Source organism: Oryza sativa, chromosome 5, assembly GCF_034140825.1.
Source record: "Oryza sativa Japonica Group chromosome 5, ASM3414082v1".
NCBI lineage: Eukaryota > Viridiplantae > Streptophyta > Magnoliopsida > Poales > Poaceae > Oryza > Oryza sativa.
This window is the reverse complement of record NC_089039.1, coordinates 20,952,097-20,975,278: the sequence shown is the minus strand read 5'-3', so window position 1 is coordinate 20,975,278 and position 23,182 is coordinate 20,952,097. Positions and strand designations below refer to the sequence as shown.

Genomic DNA, 23,182 nt, shown 5'->3' with positions numbered 1-23,182 from the left:
CCAATGTAGACGTGTAGCCTCAAGGGAAGTAAACAGTATCTTTTCCACATCATCTTTTTTCTTGTTTTTGTCAAAGCTGGTGTAAGTCAGAAATTCGAAGCATCGTTCATATTTATATATTCAGTATTCCATTTCGACTAAGATAGAGACTTGCTTAGTCGAAGTAGATCGTATATCTAGTTAGATGATCAACAAATATAAATGCTAATTAGTCGAGAGAAAAAACCGACTAAAGCAGCATGCATGTGTCTCTTCCTATCGTCAGCTCGCTGTTTGGAAGGTCCAATCTTTTCTCTCTCTTTTTTCAGAGAAGAATGGAGTTTTGAATGATCTAGCTAGCTTTCCGGCCATGTTGTCTCTCCAGCTGCATCGACACGAAATCCCTGAATCTTCTAAAGATATATACCGACCTCCACCACACCACTGGTGGAGAAAAGAGTATTCTGGGTTCAGTTAACCTATTCCCACACAATACTCTAATTAATCGATTGCCAAAATGATTCCTCAAATTAAATAAATCACTAATCAGTTGATTTGGCAATTAAGTTCTTGAAAGAGACCATTCCTCGCAATTAAATACAGTATAATCATTCCACTTGAGGACGTTAGTTTAGACAAGAGGTAATCAGTTGTCAGTTCGGCATGCTCCTCTTGCCTGAATAATGCAGCATTGCAGATGATCCATGCAAACTCTCATGCTTCTTCTATGGCCATTATAATCTATGTGCTTAGATTACGGGGACGCCTAACACACAGACATGCATCTGCCATGTAAACAACCTACTCGTCTTATTCGTTGTAATGTTATCGCCGACGAAATTGATATGTACACTACAATCAAAGTAGCTGATGAACTTGTCGAAATGCAAACGGAAGTGCTCTATCTGACACTGCTGATGAAGGCCCCAAGAATCCAAGATATGGTCAAACTTAAACACAAATGTCGGGCTACGACCAAGTGTAGCTGCCTGGCTGTTCTTGGCATTTTGCACCATGAAATGGGTGAGGATATGCATGAACGTATATGCGTCGATCGGTCCAAACCCACGCATCGTATAGTAAATTCATATGCATCTGTGAATTGGGATATGTCATATGTCTCTGAAGTCTGCACACACCAAGGCATCAACAGCTACTTTGTAGGCTGTTGCTGCTGCATCACCCGGTCCATGTGGCAATGTTATCCGGTAATGTACTGACGTGATATTCAGAAATTCAGTCCAGAATCCCTGCAGCTCTGCCAGCTTCCTGGCATGCAGATTGCAGCTGGAGCTGTTTCTTCACACGAGAGAAGAATCCATGAGCTTTTCTTTTTTTTAAACCGAAGCTAGGCTAAACTGGTGTTATATTAAGAAGGGAAAAAGTATTTATAATATCACAGAAGAAGGTGAAAGAACCAGAGGAAGTGAGGGAAGAAAAACACAAACTAGAAACACGCACTAAACAAAACCTACGCGGATATTCTAGTGATGTTTTTTGCTCCGCACATTCTCCACAGTTTGATTTCGTCTTATATTTTGGCGAGTAGTTGCGACATGGTTTTTTCTTGATTTCGAAATACTCTCCTGCTTCGTTCACACCATATTTCCCATGTCACCAACAAGTGGATTGACTTGAGTGCTTTAGCTTTGCTTTTCCCTCCTTGAGATGTTCTTCTGATCCACCATTCTAACAATACTTCATTTTCATCATGTGAATGGTCTATATCGCTGCAGTTCAGTCTACTCAGGACCCTCTCCCATATCTGACGTACAAAAGTGCAATCTTTGAAAAGATGTTGGGCGGTTTCTAGATTCATGTAGCATAGTTGGTAGAAGTAATTGTTTGGCCATTGTCTGATCTGTAGCGTGTCCGTTGTCCAAATACTATTTTGCAATATATAGAAGCCATGCAAAGTGTTTGCATTTGGAAGATGCCTATTGCTTCAAAATCAGTTTTGCTGCAGTTGAGCTTATCCTACCATTGAACTGTGCTATGTAGGCTAACTTTGCATAGTACTTTTCATTTCTCGTCCATCGCCAAGTTATGGTGTCCTCGACACCTTCTGTGAGGACAATGTCGCTATTCCACACATGGTAGAACACCTCAAAGAATTCCTTGGCTAGCTCGACTGTGAGATTGTGCCTGATGTATAGTATCCATTGGTCATTTGCTAGTCCTTCTTGGACCGTCCTACCTTTCCTTTTGGCATGGTTGTATAAGGTCTGAGCTAACTCCTTCAGTGGTTGTTTGCCAATCCAATTTGATTCCACGAAGCTCGCTTTGCGACCATCACCTATTGTCACTTTGGTCGCAGAAGCAAATAACTTTTTGTCCATTTTATCACGAGTAATTCTACGGTCTTTGAGTAGGTACCATGAGGTACCACTTTTTCTATTGTAAATTTGGTACATGTCCCTGCCCAATGTTTGTTTGGGCTCTCCCAACTGAATCATAGCCATCGCACTCTCAATGCTCGTGCAAATTTCTCTAAGTCCAAAACTTCCAGTCCCCCAAGTTTGGTGGGTGAGCAAACCGTTAGCCAATTTGTTTTGTATTTGTCCCCACTAATCTCTTGGTCGTCAGCCCGAAGAATTATTTTCCTAATTTTGTCCATATCATACAGGAAATTTTCCATGAGCTTTTCCATTGTGCTAAAGTTGCACTTTTTCTGTGATACAATGCAGTACAGTGGATGCAGCTATGCAGGTGGACTACTTTGCATGGAACCATGTAGAAGAAGACATGCAATGCAAGCGCACGCGAGCAGTTTGGCAATTCTGATGAGACGAGAGCCACACTACCTACAATTCTGATGGCAATGTCAGAATATTCCTCGTGCCACTAACTTTGTACTAAATCGTCATCAGTTTTTCTCCTCCTCTGAAGATCCGTGGGCACCGTGCGTCCAGATGGATCAGTGTTGCTTCATGATCGGGACACTGCTAGGGACTAGCTGGATCAAGAAGAGATCACAGACGCATTCTGCTGATGGCTGGAGAACTCTGAAACTTTTTGTTCTGACGAAGTAGGGGAGGATACGTGACTGGTGATCATTGCACAAAAAAAAGATACTTTCACTGTTGCTCCAAATGCTGCTGTGTTTTCAGCTAGCTTCTGATATCGTTTTCATCGATTTGCATGTGGGACTCACAAAATTTTGCAATTTATTGGGTAAATGAGTATGATCAGATGAAGCAAAAATTTGGACGGACCGTAGCAGCTGGACAGAGATCCCCTTCGCTGCTTCTTCAAGAATTCTCTGGAGTTTTATCATTGCCTATTAATTGTACCAAAATTCGTGGTTGCGCTTTTTATCGGGTCTTTCGCATGCGCAATTGTTTTTTGTGCCACCAAAATTGTACTCCCTCCAACCCAAAAAAAGACAAACCCTAATTTCCGTGTCCAACGTTTGACCGTCTGTCTTATTTGAAAAAATCTATTATCTATCTATTATATACTAAAAGTCTATTAGACTTTCTAGAAACGCTCTCATACCGCCATGTGGCACCCTACAAACACTCCTATGCCGCCACATGGCGCTCTAATAAATTTAGAATTCCAAAATAAATCTAACTGTTAGTTTTCATTTAATTTGGTGGACACATTATTTTTTACCATAAGATCTATAATAAAAATAACCAATCTGATTTATCTTAAAAGGCCCACACACTAGTACAGATCCTTCCATATGTGACGGCCCATAACAAGACTAGAATTTGCGGGCCGTCACAAGGAAGTAATCTCAATCGGGCCGAAGTTTCGCCCGATTGAGATATGGTCGCACAGCCATGGTATATCGGCATAAAACTAAAACCCGTCACGGATGACACTTATCTGTGACGGGCTATAGTTTAGGCCCGATTGAGATGAGGGTTCCATATCTCAATCGGGCCCTAAAAGAAGCCCGTCACAGATGAGGGTCATCTGTGATGGGCTCCAACTAGAGGCCAGATTGAGATAAGTTTATTGCCCGTCACAGATGACACTCTTTTTTGACGGCCTTTTATTAAGGCCCGATAGAGATTACTTGTATGCCCGTCACGGTTGATTGTTTTAGGGCCGTTACAGATATTTGTTGCACAGTATAAATACCCCCCACCACCTAGTGTAACTGTATCCCACTGTTCACTATTTTGGTGGGAGGCTGTAGGGGGCGATTTTTTGTCCTTTTTCCAAGGAAAACAGAAATTAAATTCCCAAAAGTGATCAAAATGAATCAATCAAGTGAGTAATATAAATCATTAATTGATCAATTTCATCACGTCTTACTTTTGCAATACTGATATTATAATATGTGCCTCTAATTTGTTTTTTTTTGTAGCAAATGATCGAAGTTGGATGTATGCCAAAAATTTGAAACGTCATTCTACGGAGTACCGAAAGGGCGTAATAAATTTTATGAACGCCGCGGAGGAGGATCGGATAAGAAGAAACAATGATTACATGTGTTGTCCATGTGTAGATTGCAAGAACGAGAATATGTTTGATAGCGGAGAGGACGTACACGGTCATCTGATACAACGAGGATTCATGGAGGGCTATACATGTTGGGTGAAGCATGGAGAGCAAGAATCAGGAAGTGGAGCAGCAGCAGACAGAAGTGGTGCGCATAATCAGGAAGATGAAAATGAGCATGACATGTTTATACTTTCTCCATTGGGCGGTGAAATGGTTGACGTGGATCACGATCTGCTGCAAGACATGTTACGTGACGTTGAGGACCCAGCCCAGAATGAGAGAGATGGAATGAAATTCAGCAGGCTGGTAAGTGATTCCGAGACGCCTTTGCACGCTGGATGCAAAGCAAAACACACAAAGTTGTCAGTTACCTTGGACCTAATGAAGCTGAAGGCAAGTAGTGGATGGACAGACAAGAGTTTCACAGATCTTTTAGGAATTTTGAAGGCTATGCTTCCTGTTGAGAACACATTGCCCAAGACGACATACGAAGCAAAGCAGGTTCTGTGTCCACTGGGGTTAGAGGTCTGTAGAATTCACGCTTGTCCCAACGACTGCATATTGTACCACAAGCAATATGCGGACTTGGATGCTTGTCCTGTCTGCAAGGCTTCTCGATACAAGCGAAAGAAAAGTGCTGACGAAGGAAATAAGTCAAAGAGGGGTGGTCCGGCAAAGGTTGTGTGGTATCTACCTATCATTGATCGTTTCAAGAGAATCTTTGCCAACCCGAACGAAGCGAAGTTAGTACGTTGGCACGCCATGGAAAGAAGGAATGATGGTATGCTTAGACACCCAGCGGATTCGATTGAATGGAGGAATATAGATCGAAAACACAAAGACTTTGCTGCCGATCCTAGAAACATGAGGATATGTCTTTGTACGGATGGCATGACTCCTTTCGGTGACATGAGTAGTACTCACAGCACTTGGCCAGTTCTTATTGTGAACTATAACCTCCCGCCATGGTTATGCTTTAAACGGAAATATATTATGTTGTGCTTGTTAATCCAAGGTCCAAGGCAACCCGGCAATGATATCGATGTATTCCTGGAGCCTGTTATCGACGATCTGGAGATTCTTTGGAAAGAAGGTGTGGAAACTTGGGATGCATATGGTCAGTAGAACTTCAAGCTAAGAGTTCTATTGTTCTGCACCATTAATGACTACCCTGCACTCGGTAATCTTTCCGGACAAACTACAAAAGGAAAGAAGGCATGCTCCGATTGCAAGGAACATACACGAAGCCGGTGGCTGAAGAAATCACGAAAGATGGTATACATGGGTCACCGGAGGTGGCTCCCGCGATGTCACACATTTAGAAGAAAGAAGAAAATTTTTAAAGGTAAGAGAACTTCAGCCTGCTCCCAAAGATTTGTCCGGAGATGAGGTCCACAATATGGTCAAGTACATAAGCAATGAGTTTGGGAAGAAAAGAAAACGTAACAAGACAAAGGAGAAGGGTATGTGGAAGAAAAAAATCCATATTTTGGCGGCTACCTTACTGAAAAGATCTTGATGTCCGTCATTGCATTGATCTCATGCATGTAGAAAAGAATGTGTGTGAGAGTTTGGTTGGCCTGATGTTGAATATTCCCGGGAAGACAAAGGACGGGTTGAACGCGCGCCTTGATCTACAGGACATGAATATTCGCAGCGAACTTCAGCCCATACGAGATGCAGAGACAGGTAAAGTGTACCTCCCTCCAGCCTGCTGTATAATAATTCATTTTATTAGTCATAACACATTTTTGGATAGTAAATGATTTCAAATGGAAATATGGTCAACAACAAAATTGATCCTCTCATCAAGATCTACAACTTTTATTTTGGTCATTTATCTATATAACTTTGTTTCTAACAGCTTGAAATTGATTTTGACAATATGACAAATATAAGCATCATTTGTAAATACTAAATGATTTCAAATGGAAATATGGTCAACAACAAAGTTGATCCTCTCATCAAGATCTACAACTTTTATTTTGGTTACTTCTTCATCCTACAAAGTGATAGTTATATTATTCACAAAAATCACATTTCTCTCATCTGGTTTATAAATATCAACACAGATATGTCAATTTTGTAAACATTGGTACTATCACTTTGTCGGATGAAGAAGTGACCAAAATAAAAGTTGTAGATCTTGATTAGCTGTACAAGTTAGCTATTTATGGCTTTCCCATTTAAAGTCATGTAATATTTACAAATGCTGTTTACATTTTTCATATTGTCAAAATCAATTTCAAACTGTTAGAAACAAAGTTATATAGATAAATGACCAAAACAAAAGTTGTAGATCTTGATGAGAGGATCAATTTTGTTGTTGACCATATTTCGATTTGAAATCATTTACTATCCGAAAATGTGTTATAACTAATAAAATGAATTATTATACAGCAGCTATATATTTTGTACTCACAAATATAAAGACTTATCTGGGAAATAGAAAAATAGTCATCGGTGACGGGCCTTAGTTCAAGCCCGATAGAGATTAATCTATCTCTATCGGGCATTATCTTAGGGCCCGTCACAGATGAGTCATCCATGACGGGCCTGAATGTCATCTCTATCGGGCATTAGTATGGAGCCCGTCACCGATGAGTCATCTGTGACAGGCTCTACGGCAAAGCCCGATTGAGATGACTCATCACTCTAATATAACTAGGGTTTCTCAGATCGGATCGAAAATTTTTCTAAGTCCCGCTACAGTTTCCCGCCTCCTTAGAACCCTAGCGCCGCCTCCAACTCCTCCTTCGCCGCTGTCGTCCTCCCTCACCGCCACCGCCACCGAGACCGCCACCACCGCCACCGAGCCCGCCGCCACCGACGCCGAGCCCGCCGCCTCCACCGAGCCCGCCGCCACCGCCACCGAGCCCGCCGCCTCCACCGAGCCCGCCGCCACCGCCACCGAGCCTCTACACCGACCGGCGTCGGCCTTCCTTGTCGTCGCCGCCTGCTTCTTCACCGACACGAACAGCAGCCCCCACCGAGGCCGGCGACGTCCTTCCTCATCGTCGTCGCCTACTCCTCACCGATGCCCGACGCCGCCCGCCCGACGCCGACCTCCCCGACCGGCGCCGCTGCCGTGAACTCCTCCTTCGCCGAGCCCGCCGCCTGCACCGAGCCCGCTGCCGCCTCCACCGACCGGCGACGCCCTCCACCGAGCCCGCCGCCGCCACCACCGAGCCCCCCCGGCCGACCTCATGTGAGTCCTCCATCGTGCCTCCCTCTGCTACCTGCATGTGGTTGATAATGAAAATGTAGATGTTGGGATGAAATGTGGATGTTGGGATGAATTTAGTGATAGATGATTTTAGTGATTGATGACTTGATGATGAATAGATGGAATGTGGTGCATTAATGAATTTAGTGATAGATGATTTTAGTGATAGATGATATTAGGGATTGATGATATGTGGTGAACGAATGATTTTAGTGATTGATGACATGATGATGAATAGATGGAATGTGGTTCATTAATGAATTTAGTGATAGATGATTTTAGTGATAGATGATTTTAGGGATTGATGATATATGGTAAACGAATGATTTTTTTGATTGATGACATGATGATGAATAGATGGAATGTGATGCATTAATCAATTTAGTGATAGATGCATGATATGGGGATGAATAGATGGTATGAGGTGAATTTATGATTTTAGGATTTGATGATATGTTTAATTTATTTATATGTGCCATTCAATTCATTCTATCATTGTGATATGCGCAATTTAGTTTATTTATATGTTTCATTTATTTTTATAAGTGACATTCAATTCATTGTAATAGATTGTAGCACTCAACTGTGTTTTTTTTTGTTTTTTTGGAAAAAAGTAGACAATGTCTCAGCAAGGCGAACCAATGTCGACGACAACTAGTGGGTCCTCAAGGGCACGTACTACTAGGATAGGGAACAAAATTCCTAAGGAACGGTTCCACATAACAGCGGTGGACGCCGTAGGGTTGCCGACATCTCCAAGGAAAATATTGAGCTGATTTAGGTCTATCTGCGGGGTCATAGGGAGGCAAAAATTCAGTATTCTGCAAGATGACTTCAAGCTCGTGCCGGCCGCAGAGAAGGACATTGCTTGGCTAACGTTCAAGGAGAGCTTTGATTATCCTGCGGAGCATGAGGACCGTCTCAGGCGGGCTGCTTTCAAGGTTATGGGCACTGCTTGGAAGAACTTCAAGACTAAGCTAGTTGGCGAGTTCGTCTACAACCCGGCAAATCCAGATCCAAGAGAGAAATTTCCTTGGATCACGGAACAGGTCTGGTCGGAATTCCATGCGAAGAAGTCGACCCCCGAGTCCAGAGCTAGAAGCGAGGCATATCGCTTGCTCCAGACCAGGAACCAGCATCCGCACCGGCTTGGTACCGCCGGATATGCCGGTAAGGAAGAGGAATGGCAGCGTGAGGATGAAGAAGCGGAGGAACTGGGCCAGGGCTAGGTACCAGAAACATGATGATGGCACAATCTTCATGCCAAATGCAGAAGATCAACGAGTATACGAAGCTATAGTAAGTGTCTAATCAAACTAGATGTTCGCATTGTTTCCCATCGTGCAGTTTATTTGACCCCCACTAAATTGTAATGCAGAAGGAGTTGGTTGCCAAGCAACAAGCCTCGCAAGAGGCCTGCTCTCAAAGACGCGAGGACGACCTCCTCACGAAAGCGTTGGGCAACAAGGAACACCGTGGACGGACACGGGGCGTTGGGTCTTCTGTTCCCTGGAAGTATGGATTTCCAGACTACGCGTGGCAGTACAAGAAGCGGACTTCCAACAAGGCGGAGAAAGATACACGCCTTGAAGCCAAGATTCGGGAGTCGATACGAGCTGAGCTGACATCTGAATTCGATGAAAAGCTCGAGTCGATGAGGGCCAAGATTAGGCAAGAGATCCGAGAAGAGCAACAGATCCCCCAGGCCGCCGCTGCTGCTGCACACAAAGAGTTAGGAAGTCCCACCGAAAAACGCAGCAGTTGCGCATCAACTGAGTTGGCGGAAAATCCAACATCGGTCGACAGCGTCGTCGACCACATAACGGTAACCGTGAACTTACTCAATACATGAAAGACATAACGAATCCATATGATATATAATATTCTAAAAAAATTGATTAATCTATCGCAGGAACCAACGAGCTGCACCCTCACAGTTAGGGTGATGCCGACCTTCACTGTTCCAGCAGCCGAGGGACTTGAGTACAAGCCGACCCTAGAGACAAGAGTGCATGGAGCGCAACTCAGGACCGACTGTGCAAAAGTTCAAGTCAACTCGGTGAAGCCCGAATATGAGCTGTTCCCTCTGAAGTATCCACCGAACGACGAGGTCCTCTCACTAGGAAATGCCCGTGGTACCTTCATCCAATGGCCCAAGGACCTCATTGAGATCAGGGTTACAGCGAGGCCAACCACTGCACCAGGCGGTCGTCCACCAAAGAGACCCGCATCTGCTCCTTCAGCCCCTCCTGCTCAAGATCGTCATGCACAATCTTACGATGTGCAGTTGCAGTACGACACGGATTTTGGGGAGGACCGAACGGAGGCCGACAGCAAGGCGATTCATGAACCCCCACCGATGAAGAAGAGCAGGAAGGCACACTCTTCCCCTCAGAGAATTACTCTCGATAAACCTGAAGCAAAGGGGAGAGGAAGGGGAGGAAAGGTGTAGGCCTCGCTTCTAGCTCCAAGAAAGCTAGATCTGGGCAAGGGCCAGGAAAAGACTAAGGGCAAAGAGGTCAAGAAGAAATACGTCGCTCCACAGGAGTTCCAACTAGGCATGCCATTGGTTGGAGATGACGTGCTTGCCGCAATGGGCACCGCTTGCAAGGACCTTCACTTATACTACATGGAGAAATCTAACGCCAGGAAGCCAAGTAAAGCTACCGATATCCTTGGACAGCACGATGGAAAGCCATTCCTTGGTCCAACAAATTATATCGTGGTCGACTTCAAGGATCTTTTCGACCTCTATAGGCTCCGAGCGGTGGACACAAGCCTCCTTAAGTGCTACTCCTTGTAAGTATTGTCGCCCAACTCATTCTGGTAATAACAATCGGTTTAACTTGCTTACAAGATCGTTGATCCTGTGTGTAGGTTAAGTTGGCAATGGTGTCAGAAGCATGCACCGGAATTTGCCTTCCTTGATCCACAAGTGGTCACTGTCACAAATCTCCAGAATGACCGTCAAGGAATGGTCAACTACATCTACGACACCTTGTGGTCCCGTCGAGACAAGGAGTACATTATGTGTGCCTATAATCAATAGTAAGTGTGTTAACTAAATATACACAACAGCATGACACATTCCTTGAGTACTTAATTAACTTTCACTATATTAATGCCACAGTGCCCATTGGATCCTTCTGGTCATAACACCTAAATGGAGTACATGTCATTACCTGAACTCCAGAATTGATAAGAACGCATATGATTGGACCCCAATTCAACTAGTGATAGATGAAGCGTGGGCCCAATACGTGCAAAGAGGAGGCCTCAGGAAGACAGGACATGACACTCTCATCCACAAAAAAGACTTACCGGTGAAGCAACAAATAGGTGACCAGTGCGGATTCCATGTGTGCCACAACATGCGACTTCTGTATAGAGAAAATGTGAAGACTTTGGCTGAGTTTGAGGTCGGTGGTCTCAATTGTGATAGGCTAACTACATTTTAGTACTTATATATGATCGATCAACTAATCTGGAATTATGAAAATGTAGGGCACAATAACCAAGTCTCTGCCTACCAGCTTTGAGGAGGTTCGCGAGGAGATAGCCAGCTTCATCCTCCGCGAAATAATTTACCCCAAAGGAATGTTTAGGCTTAAACTAAAATGATGAACAATGTTGAACTTCTATGTTTAGGCAATGATGAATACTTATTATGCAACTGTGGTGATGTAACTGTGATGCTTATATTTATGTATATATTTCATATGTTTATGTTAAGACTTGCTAAATAAATATTTGATCCAATTAACTCGGTTTTGCAGGTGAAATATGATAAATATTTGAATGGATGTGAAATATGTGAATGGATGTGAAATATGAGATGGCTGTGAATGTGTGGTTGTGTGAAATATGTTGATGTCTGTGTATGTGAATGCATATGTATGAATGGGTGATGCTGGGGAGCTGGGAATATTGGATATCTGTGTTTGTTTCTGTCATTTTTGCAGCGGGCATGGCTAGCAAAGGTCTGAGGCTAGCCAAAAAACAAAATTTATTTTTTTTGTGGATTATAGTCATCTGTGATGGGCCATAACTAAATGCCCGATTGAGATGAGATCATCTGTGACGGGCTCTAGCTTAGGCCCGATTGAGGTCACTAGTCATCTGTGACGGGCTCTAGTTTAGGCCCGATTGAGGTCAGCAGTCATCTGTGACGGGCTCTAGTTTAGGCCCGATTGAGGTCATCAGTCATCTTTGACGGGCTATAGTTTAGGCCCGATTGAGATGAGTATCATCTGTGACGGGCTCTAGTTTAGGCCCGATAAAGGTTAGTAGTCATCTGTGACGGGCCCTAGTTGTGGCCCGATAGAGATAGGTCATCTGTGACGGGCTATAGTTTGACTGGTCGTCTGGGTCAAAACTATCGGTGACGGGCTTTACTTAGGGCCCGATTGAGATATATTCATTTGTGACGGCCGTTTGTCCGATTGAGATAACTCTTCACATCAGTGACTTCTAGCTTGTGACGGACGCTGTGCCCGATTGAGATGGGGCTTACCGCCCGATTGAGATGAGGGTATCCGTTCTAGTGACATAACCCACATAGTGCACGTAAGTACATACGTACTTCATACACGGCTCCACGTTCATCTTTTATCTTTTCTTTTCTTTTTCGCTCACAAGAATAAAAACCAAATTAATTATTCCAGCCCATAGATATTAACTCTAGCCAATATATATAAAAAATATATGTACGTACCAATAATATATTATATTATATTATATATTTTTCATATATTATAGATATTATTTAGTACGCTGGCCCCATGTCCCTCCTCTTTTTTTCTTTTTACTCACATGACATAAAACCTAAATTAATATTAATAATTATATAATAAAAGTCTATTAGAATTCCTACAAACGCTCCTAAACCGTCATGTAGTATCTACAAACGCTCCTAAGCAGTCACGTGGCACTCTAATAAATTAAAAAAATACTATAAATCCTGAGAAAAGAACATCTAACCATCCACTTTCACTTAAATTGATGGGCCCATTATATTAACCGTTAGATTTAATCTCATATAAACAGAGAGATGGAAAGAAAGACCACGTACCTTCCTCACCTCTCTCCTCAGTTGTTACGTTCGCCCTCTCCCCAACATACCTTCCACACCTCTCCCCCCTCAGTCGTTACGTTCGCCCTCTCCCCACGTACGCCCCTCTCTCTCCCTCCCCTCTACATATAATTCCTTTTTCCTATATTACTCCCCTCTACATATAATTCCTTTTTCCTATATTAGCTAACGAGGGAAATTCGATTAAAAAAATTTCAACATTTGTAACATCTAAATCATATATCCTGAAAAATAAACATCTACCCTTTAATTTTTTTTATTAAAATTAGTGGACATAACACTTCAAGCCATTAGATTAGATTTATTTTTTCTCATCTTAAAAAAAAGACATCTATCCTCCTCTCCGTTTTCTTTTAGGAAATCCTCTACGTATTTTTCCTCCCATTCTCTCTTTATGAAAGCTTTTGCAACAATAAATTTTAAAAGCATACTTCTAAATACATATTATTTGCAACGGTAAATTTTAAATAATACTAACTTTTTAACTTTTAAATTATACGTTCAATTTTTGATCTACTTGTACCATTGTGTTATTTATGATTGAAATCACAATTAGAATTTAAGACACATGTTGACTATATTTTAACTTGTAAAATTATATTCATTTACATTTTGTTGATACCCTTTACATGTTATTCAAACATATATGAACAATTATTAAAAGAAAAGTGACATTATATACTATTTCATTATATATCACTTCACCGGCATGCATAACTAAAACAGATTTATGAACTTCAAAAAGTTCTAAAAATTCTGAATTATGAGGAAAAACAAAATATAGATTATACCATAGTTTGATGCATCACAAAACATGCATAACTAAATAAGATTTACTTAAAAAATAATGAGTCATATCCTAGCTGTTTGTCCACCTATATATCATTCCGAGCTTAAGATAGAAATGATCTATTCTGTACCAAATTCTACTTGATAAGGCAATAGAAATTATATGGAGGTAAAGATAAAGGTAAATTTTCTTTCTGTATAACATGATAATATAACGGTAATGTTCAGCTTCAGAACAAGCAAGCAAAAGCTGCATGTGTATTGTCCAGTGTATCTATCTATTGTATATGAAAAATCCATTAAACTTCCTAAAAAACTCTTAAGCCGCCACGTGAGACTCCTACCAATGCTCCTAAGTTACCGTGTGGCACTCTAATAAATTAGAGAAAACCTTACAAATTTTGAGAAAAAAGAAAAACATCCCACCTTCGATTTTCATTTAATTCGGTGGACCACTAAAAAAATTACACGAGTGGGTAATTTCCACCAAAGGAACATAACCAATTAAGCTATGTTCAATTCAAAATAATGTTGGATATTAAAACAACCATAATTTTTAAGCTGCATTTTTTGAATACTCCTATGCCTTTTAAACCAGTGAAACCATTATTTTTAATCGTTAGATCTATCTTATATAAGAAAAACAAACGTGTATTCATGGTACAGCACATTTCAAAAATATTATTATGCAATTATATTCACGTTAGATTGCGTAGAACCTCTTACCCACTCTACATGAAATGTTTATAGATAGATTGTCTCTCAAACTATATCAATCATATTAGGCTATATAAAATTTAGTGGAGCTTTATGTCCCACCAAATTCATCCTCTAATAAACCATGATAATATATATATGCAATAAAAAAAAACACACTACTTTTGCTTTACACTTACTTTTACTTTCGTTGAGATATTTTCTAAAGAAAATAAGTCTACCTAATTCTTTTCAAATGACGAAGAAGATTATAAATAGCTGCGTATAGATATTACTTAAATATGATATAATATAAAGCTAATAGGTTAAAAATTGTGAAAGCAACTAATGCTAACAAAAACAATTTACGGAGAAATCAGGGTAGATGTTCTCCGGTTAATATATCGCTTTTAGTGTCTCAAACTTAGTGTACAATGCATGCCCGCGCATTTGCGCGGGCTACCTTCCTAGTTATGAAAAAAAATTAAAAAGACAAGTCACGCATAAAATATTAATCATGTTTTATCATCTAACAACAATGAAAATATAAATTATAAAAAGATTCCATATAAGACAGACAGTTAAAGTTGGACACGGAAACTCAGGTTTTGTCTTTTTTTTTTGGATGGAGGGAATATGACGCTGCAGTCAATTTACTGATGTGATTACACACACGTCGTCTGCTAATTAATTCTCTGACAGCAAAATTGAGGTATTCCTGCATCCACGATCTGAGCAGTTCAGAATTGTGGCTCTCCTTCGAACCTATAGCAAGTACAGTAACAACTAACAAGTTCTTAGATTTTCAGTTCAACGACGATTTTAAGATGGATCATCAACTGAGTAAAAGTACTAATTGACGATTACTCCTCATTCCACTTGGAAGAAAGAAAGAAACTGATCTATAATTCCACAACTAGACACGCAAGAATCAGTGGAAACGTATATATCGTAGAAGGCTCTTGAGTCTTGACCAAACAAAAACTAACAAATTAATCCAAAGGTTGGATAATTCCCTCTCGTTCATGGCACCGAACAGCAGCTAATTGATCAACCATTACCTAATAAGATGATTAAATGCGCCCTGATTCGAAGGGTGGGTGATCCAGTGGCCAGAACTAAATCGTATTAGGATTTGTCTGTCTCGGCTTTTAATTCGAGCTCGACGTAGGATCATCGATCGTCGCCTTGCAACCAAGGGCTCTGACCCTAGCCAAGCACATCGCGAACGCATCGACGTCGAGTCTTCCATTTGTTTAGTTAGCATTTGACTAGAGGCGATCTCGATCGAGTTGCCGACGAGATCGATCATGCGACCGCGACGCGGCGCTCCGTGTCATCTCGATCTCGCGCTCGATCTTGGGCGTTCTCACTCCCTGACAGCTACTGATGGATTAGCAAACAAGTTCGTCGATATACTACCCGGTTATAAATATTTGACGCTCAAGAGTCTGATTAAACTTTTAAAAGTGCTTAATTACAAAAATAAAATACATTTGCAGGTTTGCCTAAAAGAACACTATCGTCTATTGTAACGTTATTTAAAACAAAATCGATGGTTAAAGTTTGAAAGTCTAAAAAAATGTTAGACTTCTAAATTTGGTACGGCTCTAACTTCTAAATTTAACTCTAAGAATTGATCTATTGTGAAGTTGTGAAGCAGCATGATTCATGAACCCAATTTGACATCTCTAATTCATTTGGTAAAAGTACTCTAACTCACTCTACTCTACTTTTAGATGGAGCTGAAATTATTTAACTAGACTCCAGCTCCAGGAGCATGAGAGGTTGAGCTGAAGCTAGCTCTGCCAGGCAGGCTCTTATTACTTGAAGAATATCTTCAGTGAGCTAGGATAAGCTCAGCAGGAGTTAGTTACTTGAAACGAACAATACAATTTCAATTTATTGCTACAGCGCCTACAGCCTCGTACAAATAGAGGAACGTGGGCTGTGGATTAAGGTCCCCATCGGTAGAATAAGCCAAACGGTATATTTACAAATGAAAAATAATTTTTAAATAAAATTTTTATATACGTGTTCTTAACGATCTAAGCAAAAGCTGAAAAACAAACTTTGATAAAAATACTCCAAAATCAATTCTAAATTTAAAATTGAACATTTAAATTTTAGCTAATAAGTATAAACGAAAATATAAGGGTGTAAAGATGATGGAGAAGGCTGGTAGCAACAGCTCCGCTTCCCCTCAACGCTTCCAAATGTTAATTGGGCCAAGAATCCAGCCCACCAAGCCAACTTCACTGCTGCGCCGCACGAGAGCCTCATCGTTTGCCTTTTTTCGTAATAAGCCAAAACGTCTTATTAGAGAATAAAAATAAATTTATAGGTAAAATTTTTATATATGTATTCTCGGTGACTTAAAAGCCAATGCTAAAAAAGAAACCACGTTGAAAATATCTCAACAATGTTAAAATTAAGTTTGAAAATTTAAATTTTGGCTTCTTCTTTAACTGAATAGGCCATCCGATGAGAGCTCGAGCTTTCCGACTCCAATGTAGCGGATCAATTGTTTACCATGGATGAGTCGGACAAGAGTTCGATCGGCCGGTTCCTGCCAAGACTCGCGCCGTAAAATAAAGGGTTAAAATAAATCGATGTATCGGTCAGAGTCGCGTTATTTTCAATTCAAGAAGCAGCGAATTTCCATGGCTTCTCCTTCTATCTCAGGCGTCTCGGCGCCGACTTTGGGTCTGTCTTCTCACATATTCAGCTCTAACTTTACCTTTTTTGAAGCTGTAGTTCAACTAAAATATTAGCGTCGCTGGTTAGAACGCTCTCACAAAATAAACTAAAAAGGTTAAATAGGTGGAGCTAAATTTAGATTGCTACACAACTTCACTCTACATTTAACTTCTAATTTAGTAGTTAGGACTCTATCAAATAGGTCTTAGTGTTCCAGCGATCCGGCTTCACGCCACATATGTGAGTTTCGGACTGATCTCGTAGTCGTAGCTAACTGCTTGACCCCTTTGACCTAATTTGTCGCTTCTGATCAGTCGAATGGCACAATTAATATCCGGGATGTGCTTCTGTGCTCCTCAAATGAAAATCTGCAAGGAAATTTAGAGCCCATCAATTGTGAGGGTTAAAATCTGATTATAAAAAGCTTATATTATGTATTGTATCATTGATGTGCATTGCAATCATTGTCCTAGAAATACTTATATTATGTATAAAATCTGAATCTTAGCTATGTTTCTATTTGAGAACAGAGCAAGTATGAAAATACAAGACATTAAATTTCATACTTAGGAAATGAATCAACTTTACAGTACTAGATGGTAGTGTAAAATGTGGTAGTACCGAGATATGATACTAGGGAGGTAAAAAAAAAATTGCACTAAAAATTTTGAAACCTCTTGGTACCATTCAAGAACTGTAAATTTTCTCTAGAAAATGTGGTATATCTTCCTAATTGGTTTCGTTTGTAGATTGGTTGTTTGGTTGTGTAGTTGGATTAATTCTCACAATGAAAATATTCCTGGATCATCGAATTGTCTTCTTTTTTTTTTAGCTCTGTCAAATCGCCATTGCTTAGGAATGTATGTTTTTTCACTCAACTTGATCAACGTAGAATGTATGGAAAGACAATCCAAGCGATGGGCTCGGTTAGTACTACCTCTAGTTAAGATTGTCATAATCTCAATTCGATCATATGATTTTACAATTTCACGATTCTAATTAAGATGCCCGATTCTATGATTCTATATAGGTAGAATCTACGATTTTGCGACTTTTATGTATATGATTATAATTCCGATCCAGGATTGTGATTTTAACAACCTTATTCTGTCATAGATAAATACAGTGATCCAATCGTCGAGAACACACTAATTAGATTATTAACTACTTGTATAAAACCTATAAGAAAATGTGGCAAAGGTTAATATTTTCAAACTAATTTTAAGATAAATATAACCATTCCATTTTAAAAGGTTGAATTGAAATATTCAAAGACATGGTCAAAATTTTAAACATATTAACTACGGATTTATAAAAGTTATTTATTTGACTTGAGGGAATATGTCCTAGAATGGCCGCTCTTTATCTCCAAATTTTCATGTGGGCATAAATGGAACTTGCATTATGCATTATGGGCGTTATCCTTAACCAGATTTGATTTGATGATTTGCCACTTTTTAAGGTGTCACTGCCAGTGAAATGTGGGATTCTATCGAGTCTCAACCCTTTTAGGTTATAAGACGTTTTGACTTTGGTCAAAGCCAAACTATTTCAAGTTTGACAAAGGCTTTGTTTGGATCCTCCAGGCTATTAAATAGCCCTCTGGAATCTTGTTATTTAAGAGTTATTTAAGAGTATTAAACGAAGATTACTGACAAAACCCATTCCATAACCCCTTGTCTATTTGCGAGACGAATCTAACGAGGTACATTAATCCATGATTAGCGGATGATTACTGTAGCATCGTTGTAGCAAATCATGGATTAATATATCTCGTTAGATTCATCTCGCAAAATAGCCCAAGGGTTATGGAATGTGTTTTATCAGTAACTTACGTTTAATACTCCTAAATAGCAAGATTCCGTAGAGCTATTTAATAGCCCGGAGGATCCAAACAAGACCTTAAAGTTTATAGACAAATATAGTAAATAAATAACTTGTAACTTGAAACGGAGGGAGTGTGAATTAGGAATTCGGGATAGCAAATCATCAAATCTCCGGTCTAGAGAGTGGCAAAACATTGAATCCCCTGCTCACAAGTCACAAATAGACAAGCCACTTAATAGAAGTCCGCTACATAGCACACACACACACATCTTTGTAGTAGTTTGCAGTCAGTGGCCTGAATGGCAGGGGAGACGCAACTCTCCAGCCATTCTCCACTCCATGGTTATCATTCCTACAGATATAGAGTCCTACTGTACATTATTTGAGTTCTGAGTTTATTCACACAGCTTCTTCCTCTAGGCCAGGAAGGAACACCTCATCATCCACCAGGCAATAGGGCATTCACCAGGACCAAGCGCCCAAAACACCATCAGTATGCGTGGCTAGGCACCATGGTTCTTCCAGCACGGTGCGGGTGGAGGGCGCAGGCGCAGTGGACAGACGTCAGGCTGAGGCAGCCACTGATGATCAGGGAGTGCCTCCCAGGGCAAGTGTGGAGGGCCGGGAAGGAGTCGCAGACCGCCTGGACCGCTGGGGGTGTCAGGGCCGTGCACTGGCTGATGTTCAGGTTTGCGAGACCGTCTTCTTCCTTAGAGCTGCTGCTCCTCACACTGTCCCACCTCCTGCGTTTGCTCTTGACCCGGCTGTTTGCGAGGGAGTACATGGCTCGGTCGGTGATGTTCTGGCAGTAGTACAAGCCTAAAGATCGCAGGTGTGGACACCCAGTGGCAAGAGCGATCACACTCTCATCTGCAATATGATTGAACAGGATTAAATTGCTGAGACCGGGGATGTAATTAATCTTTCTTATCTAAAAAAGGATGCCCATGATTGCTAGAAGCTACAATTGAACTATGGAAGTCCCAACCCTCGTAAAAGTAACTTTGTTTTAATAGTACAAAGAAGCCAGGTGCCTGATAAACTAATATAATACTATAGTAATCTATATGACTAGCACTCAAACTGACATCTTATTTCTTTTCGTCAATGAATGAAGAGAAAAAGGTCACAAAAAAATAGATATACAAATACTGCAAATTACCTGTTATAAGAACACAACCACACAAGTCCAGAGCCCTGAGATCAGGACACCCTGATGCCAAGCTGGTCACTCCCTTATCTGTGACATCCTCACACCAACCTAAGTTCAATGATTGCAGCTGGCCGCAATTACGGGCTATGGCCTGCATCAAGATCACAGAAACTCAATGGAAGTTCATCAAACATGTTATCAAAATAATGGGTTAACAGGGAGTACCTGCAAAGCTCTGTCGGTTGCTGCCTTCCCACAACCACATAGATTCAAGCACTTAAAATTTTTACAGTGGAAAGTAAGATAGGTCAAGGCAGTGTCACTGAAGTTGGAACATCCACTAATGTTTAATTTTGTAAGCTGAGGACAGCCACGGGCTAATGCATACAAGGAACGGTCACTAAGCCTAAAACTTCTGCTAAGGTCTAACTCACGTAGATCATGACAGTAGTTGGAAACGGCCTCTACTGCACTGTCTTCAAGCTGAGGTATGTTCTGGCGAAGAGTGAGAACTTGAAGCTTCGTGAACTTGTGAGCAAGTGATATCATTAAGTTATTCATGTTCTGCTGGCACCTGCAGATGGTATAATTTTCAGGTCAACTAACAGATACTAAAAACTTGGAAATGCAAAGAAAATACCATTTGAAAATATGCTTGCAAAGATTGAAATACTACTAGTAGCATGTACTCCATGATGGGAATCATCAAAGAGACATGTTAATTAATCTAAGAATGAGAATACAAATAGAAAGCACTTGTCAGTGGCTTAGTGTCCCTAAGCAGAAATAGTGACTAGTCTCCATTCAAGTAGGTGAAGCATGTTGCCCTGGCCATCTCATGTTAGTTTTTTAATAGTTAAGGGTTATATTAACTATAGCATATATGCTGGATTTGCTTTGGACATCAGTTCAAATGAAAAGAAAAGTCTGTTCTTAGGATTTTCAGGCCTTCAGACAATATAAGTGGTAAAATAAGATGCGTACATGAAACTGCATAGGGTTGCAGAAAAACCTACAGCAGTCACAGACCCAAATCTAACGCTCTAAGCACATGGGCTTTTCTACTTTTCTAATAGTACGACATGGTTGAATAATGATGCATAGGAATGTGTGTTCTAAGACACTTGGAATATATTCTAGTGGTAGTGCCATATCCAATATTTTCAATGATCAAAGCTAATCCAAATCTTCCCACCATTACACCAACAGCGTATAGACGTTATGTCACGAAAAGTTAACGCCACCACACAAGTCACACCAATCAGACAATAACCATCGATTGAAAGAACAACACTGAAGGATAAAAACCTTGCTCACCGTGAGAGGGAAAGATTAGTAAGCCCCCATCCCAGCGCGTCGCGCCAGCCAGTGCAAACACCGGATGCCACGACAAGCATCCGGTCATCTCCAATTATCGACATGATCCGCAGAAGCAGCTCAATAGGAAGGTCCTTCCAGCCTGACAAGGTTGGCATTGCACCACCACCTTCAGCCTGCCCCCTCCCGCTGCTGATCGAAAGCATGAGGCTTCTGAAGCATGCATCCAATTCCCCATTTGCTGACCTCCCACTAACCATTTCCAAAAATTACTTCTAGCACCAGCTACTCCTGCAATTGCCCGACAAGTAATCAGCAAATTAGATAAGCCTAGATAAGCTATCCAACGACCGGCCTATTTACGGACCTGCGAGAGGTAATGATAGCATCAGTTATTAGAGACCATACAACTATACAGGCACCACCAACTCTGGAAGGTCATAAACTCATAATAGAAATGCACAAGCATAGGCTATTTCTGTGGAGCAAATTTTTTGGAAAAGCACATAACTAAATTACATAACGTACAGTCGTGCAAGGAGAAACTTGAAACAGCACAGACCACTGAAAAAAAATCGAAGCACGCTACAGATTCAGGGCTTACAAAACGAAACGAGATGTGCTGGACCCTCTGATTTTGCTTATGCAGCGCGCATACAAGAACCTGAATGAGCCTTCGGATCGGAGGGAAGTTGTACTACTCCTAAGCATAAAGCACCTACTAATAGCAACATGGCATAGATTTTTCTCAAGAAAGAGGATGGAAGGGAACACCAGAGAGGCAACTGAGAGAAATCATGAACAAGAACGAAAACTGCGTCAATGGCATCTTTCTAGGTCCAAGATGGCGGAGCTTAGAAAAGCGCTGAAACACATAGGGAAATTTGGTGATTAATTAAAGCTTCAATTGTTCACCTATGTCTCCAGTTCCAGGACCCAATAGCAGGAATCGAGGCCTCGAGAGGATAATCCGCGAAAAGCCATGGGGAAAAGGCTCCAAAATCGCGGAGCAATCGAAATGAAAGCCGAAAATCTAGGGAATAATCGGAGACCAAGAGGCTCCCTCGGAAAAACAGCCCAAGAAAGAAACCGAGTTCCAGACTTGCATAGGTAAATCAAAGCTTAGCCAGCTCCTCCAATTCATCCCCCACACAAGGAATGAATCCATCCTCGCGGAAAAATATTCAGCAAAACAAAAAGGGGAAAATCCCCTCCAAAAAAAAAAAAGACCAGAACAATCAACTCACCCAGTCCAAAGCACGCGGCGCGAGGAGCCGAGGACCCTTCTCCCTATCTCTCCTTCCCGGACCCTGCGGGGCGGAGACGCCGGCCCAGCTTCGGGCCTCCCGACCCCCTCCTAAACGCGCGCGGAGGCGGGAGGCGGAGGGGGAGGGCGGCTCGATCGGGGGGGGGTGGACGCGGCGAGGGCCGAGAGGAGGAAGGCGAGCGAAGCTGTTTGGGTGGGCGTGGCGTGGCGTGGCGCCCGCGCGGAGGTGGACGCGGCTCGCGAGGCGCGAGTGCCCGGCGGATGGGGGCGAAATCTTTTTTTCCGCTCGTCCTGGGGCGTGGCGCGGGATGTGGATAGAGACGACGACGACGCGGCCTCGCGGGCAGCTTTGGGCTGGGGCGGCACGGGACGGCAGAGGCGGAGGTGTTTTTTTTTTTTCTTTTCTTTTAACTCGTGTGTAGTGAATGTGATCGTATCGTATCACGCCAACGCGACCTCGTCTCGTGCTATCGAGAGGGCAGCGCACGTGACATCGGGAGTGTAGCGCGCCCTCGTGGCGGAGCAAACAACGACGGAAACGTTCTAGAGTACTCCTTCGTCTTATATTATTATTAGTCATTTTGATTTTTTTTCTTAATTGAATTTGTTTATATTTTATCAAGTTTATGATAAATTGTAGTACTTTCTCAGTCATATAAAGATGGTTGTTTTGCA

The 23,182-nt window shown here is 41.5% G+C and overlaps 1 protein-coding gene across 1 annotated transcript; it reads right to left on the bottom strand.

Moving 5' to 3' along the window:
- Positions 1-18,908: 18,908 nt before the first annotated feature.
- On the bottom strand, positions 18,909-22,829 carry LOC4338850 (F-box protein SKP2A). Its single transcript, XM_026025660.2, has 5 exons — positions 22,488-22,829; positions 21,241-21,531; positions 20,149-20,497; positions 19,933-20,074; positions 18,909-19,640 (listed from the first exon to the last, which is right to left on the bottom strand). Exons 2-5 carry the CDS (start codon positions 21,498-21,500, stop codon positions 19,261-19,263), a joined length of 1,131 nt encoding a protein of 376 aa, XP_025881445.1. The 5' UTR covers positions 21,501-21,531; positions 22,488-22,829; the 3' UTR covers positions 18,909-19,260.
- Positions 22,830-23,182: the final 353 nt, after the last annotated feature.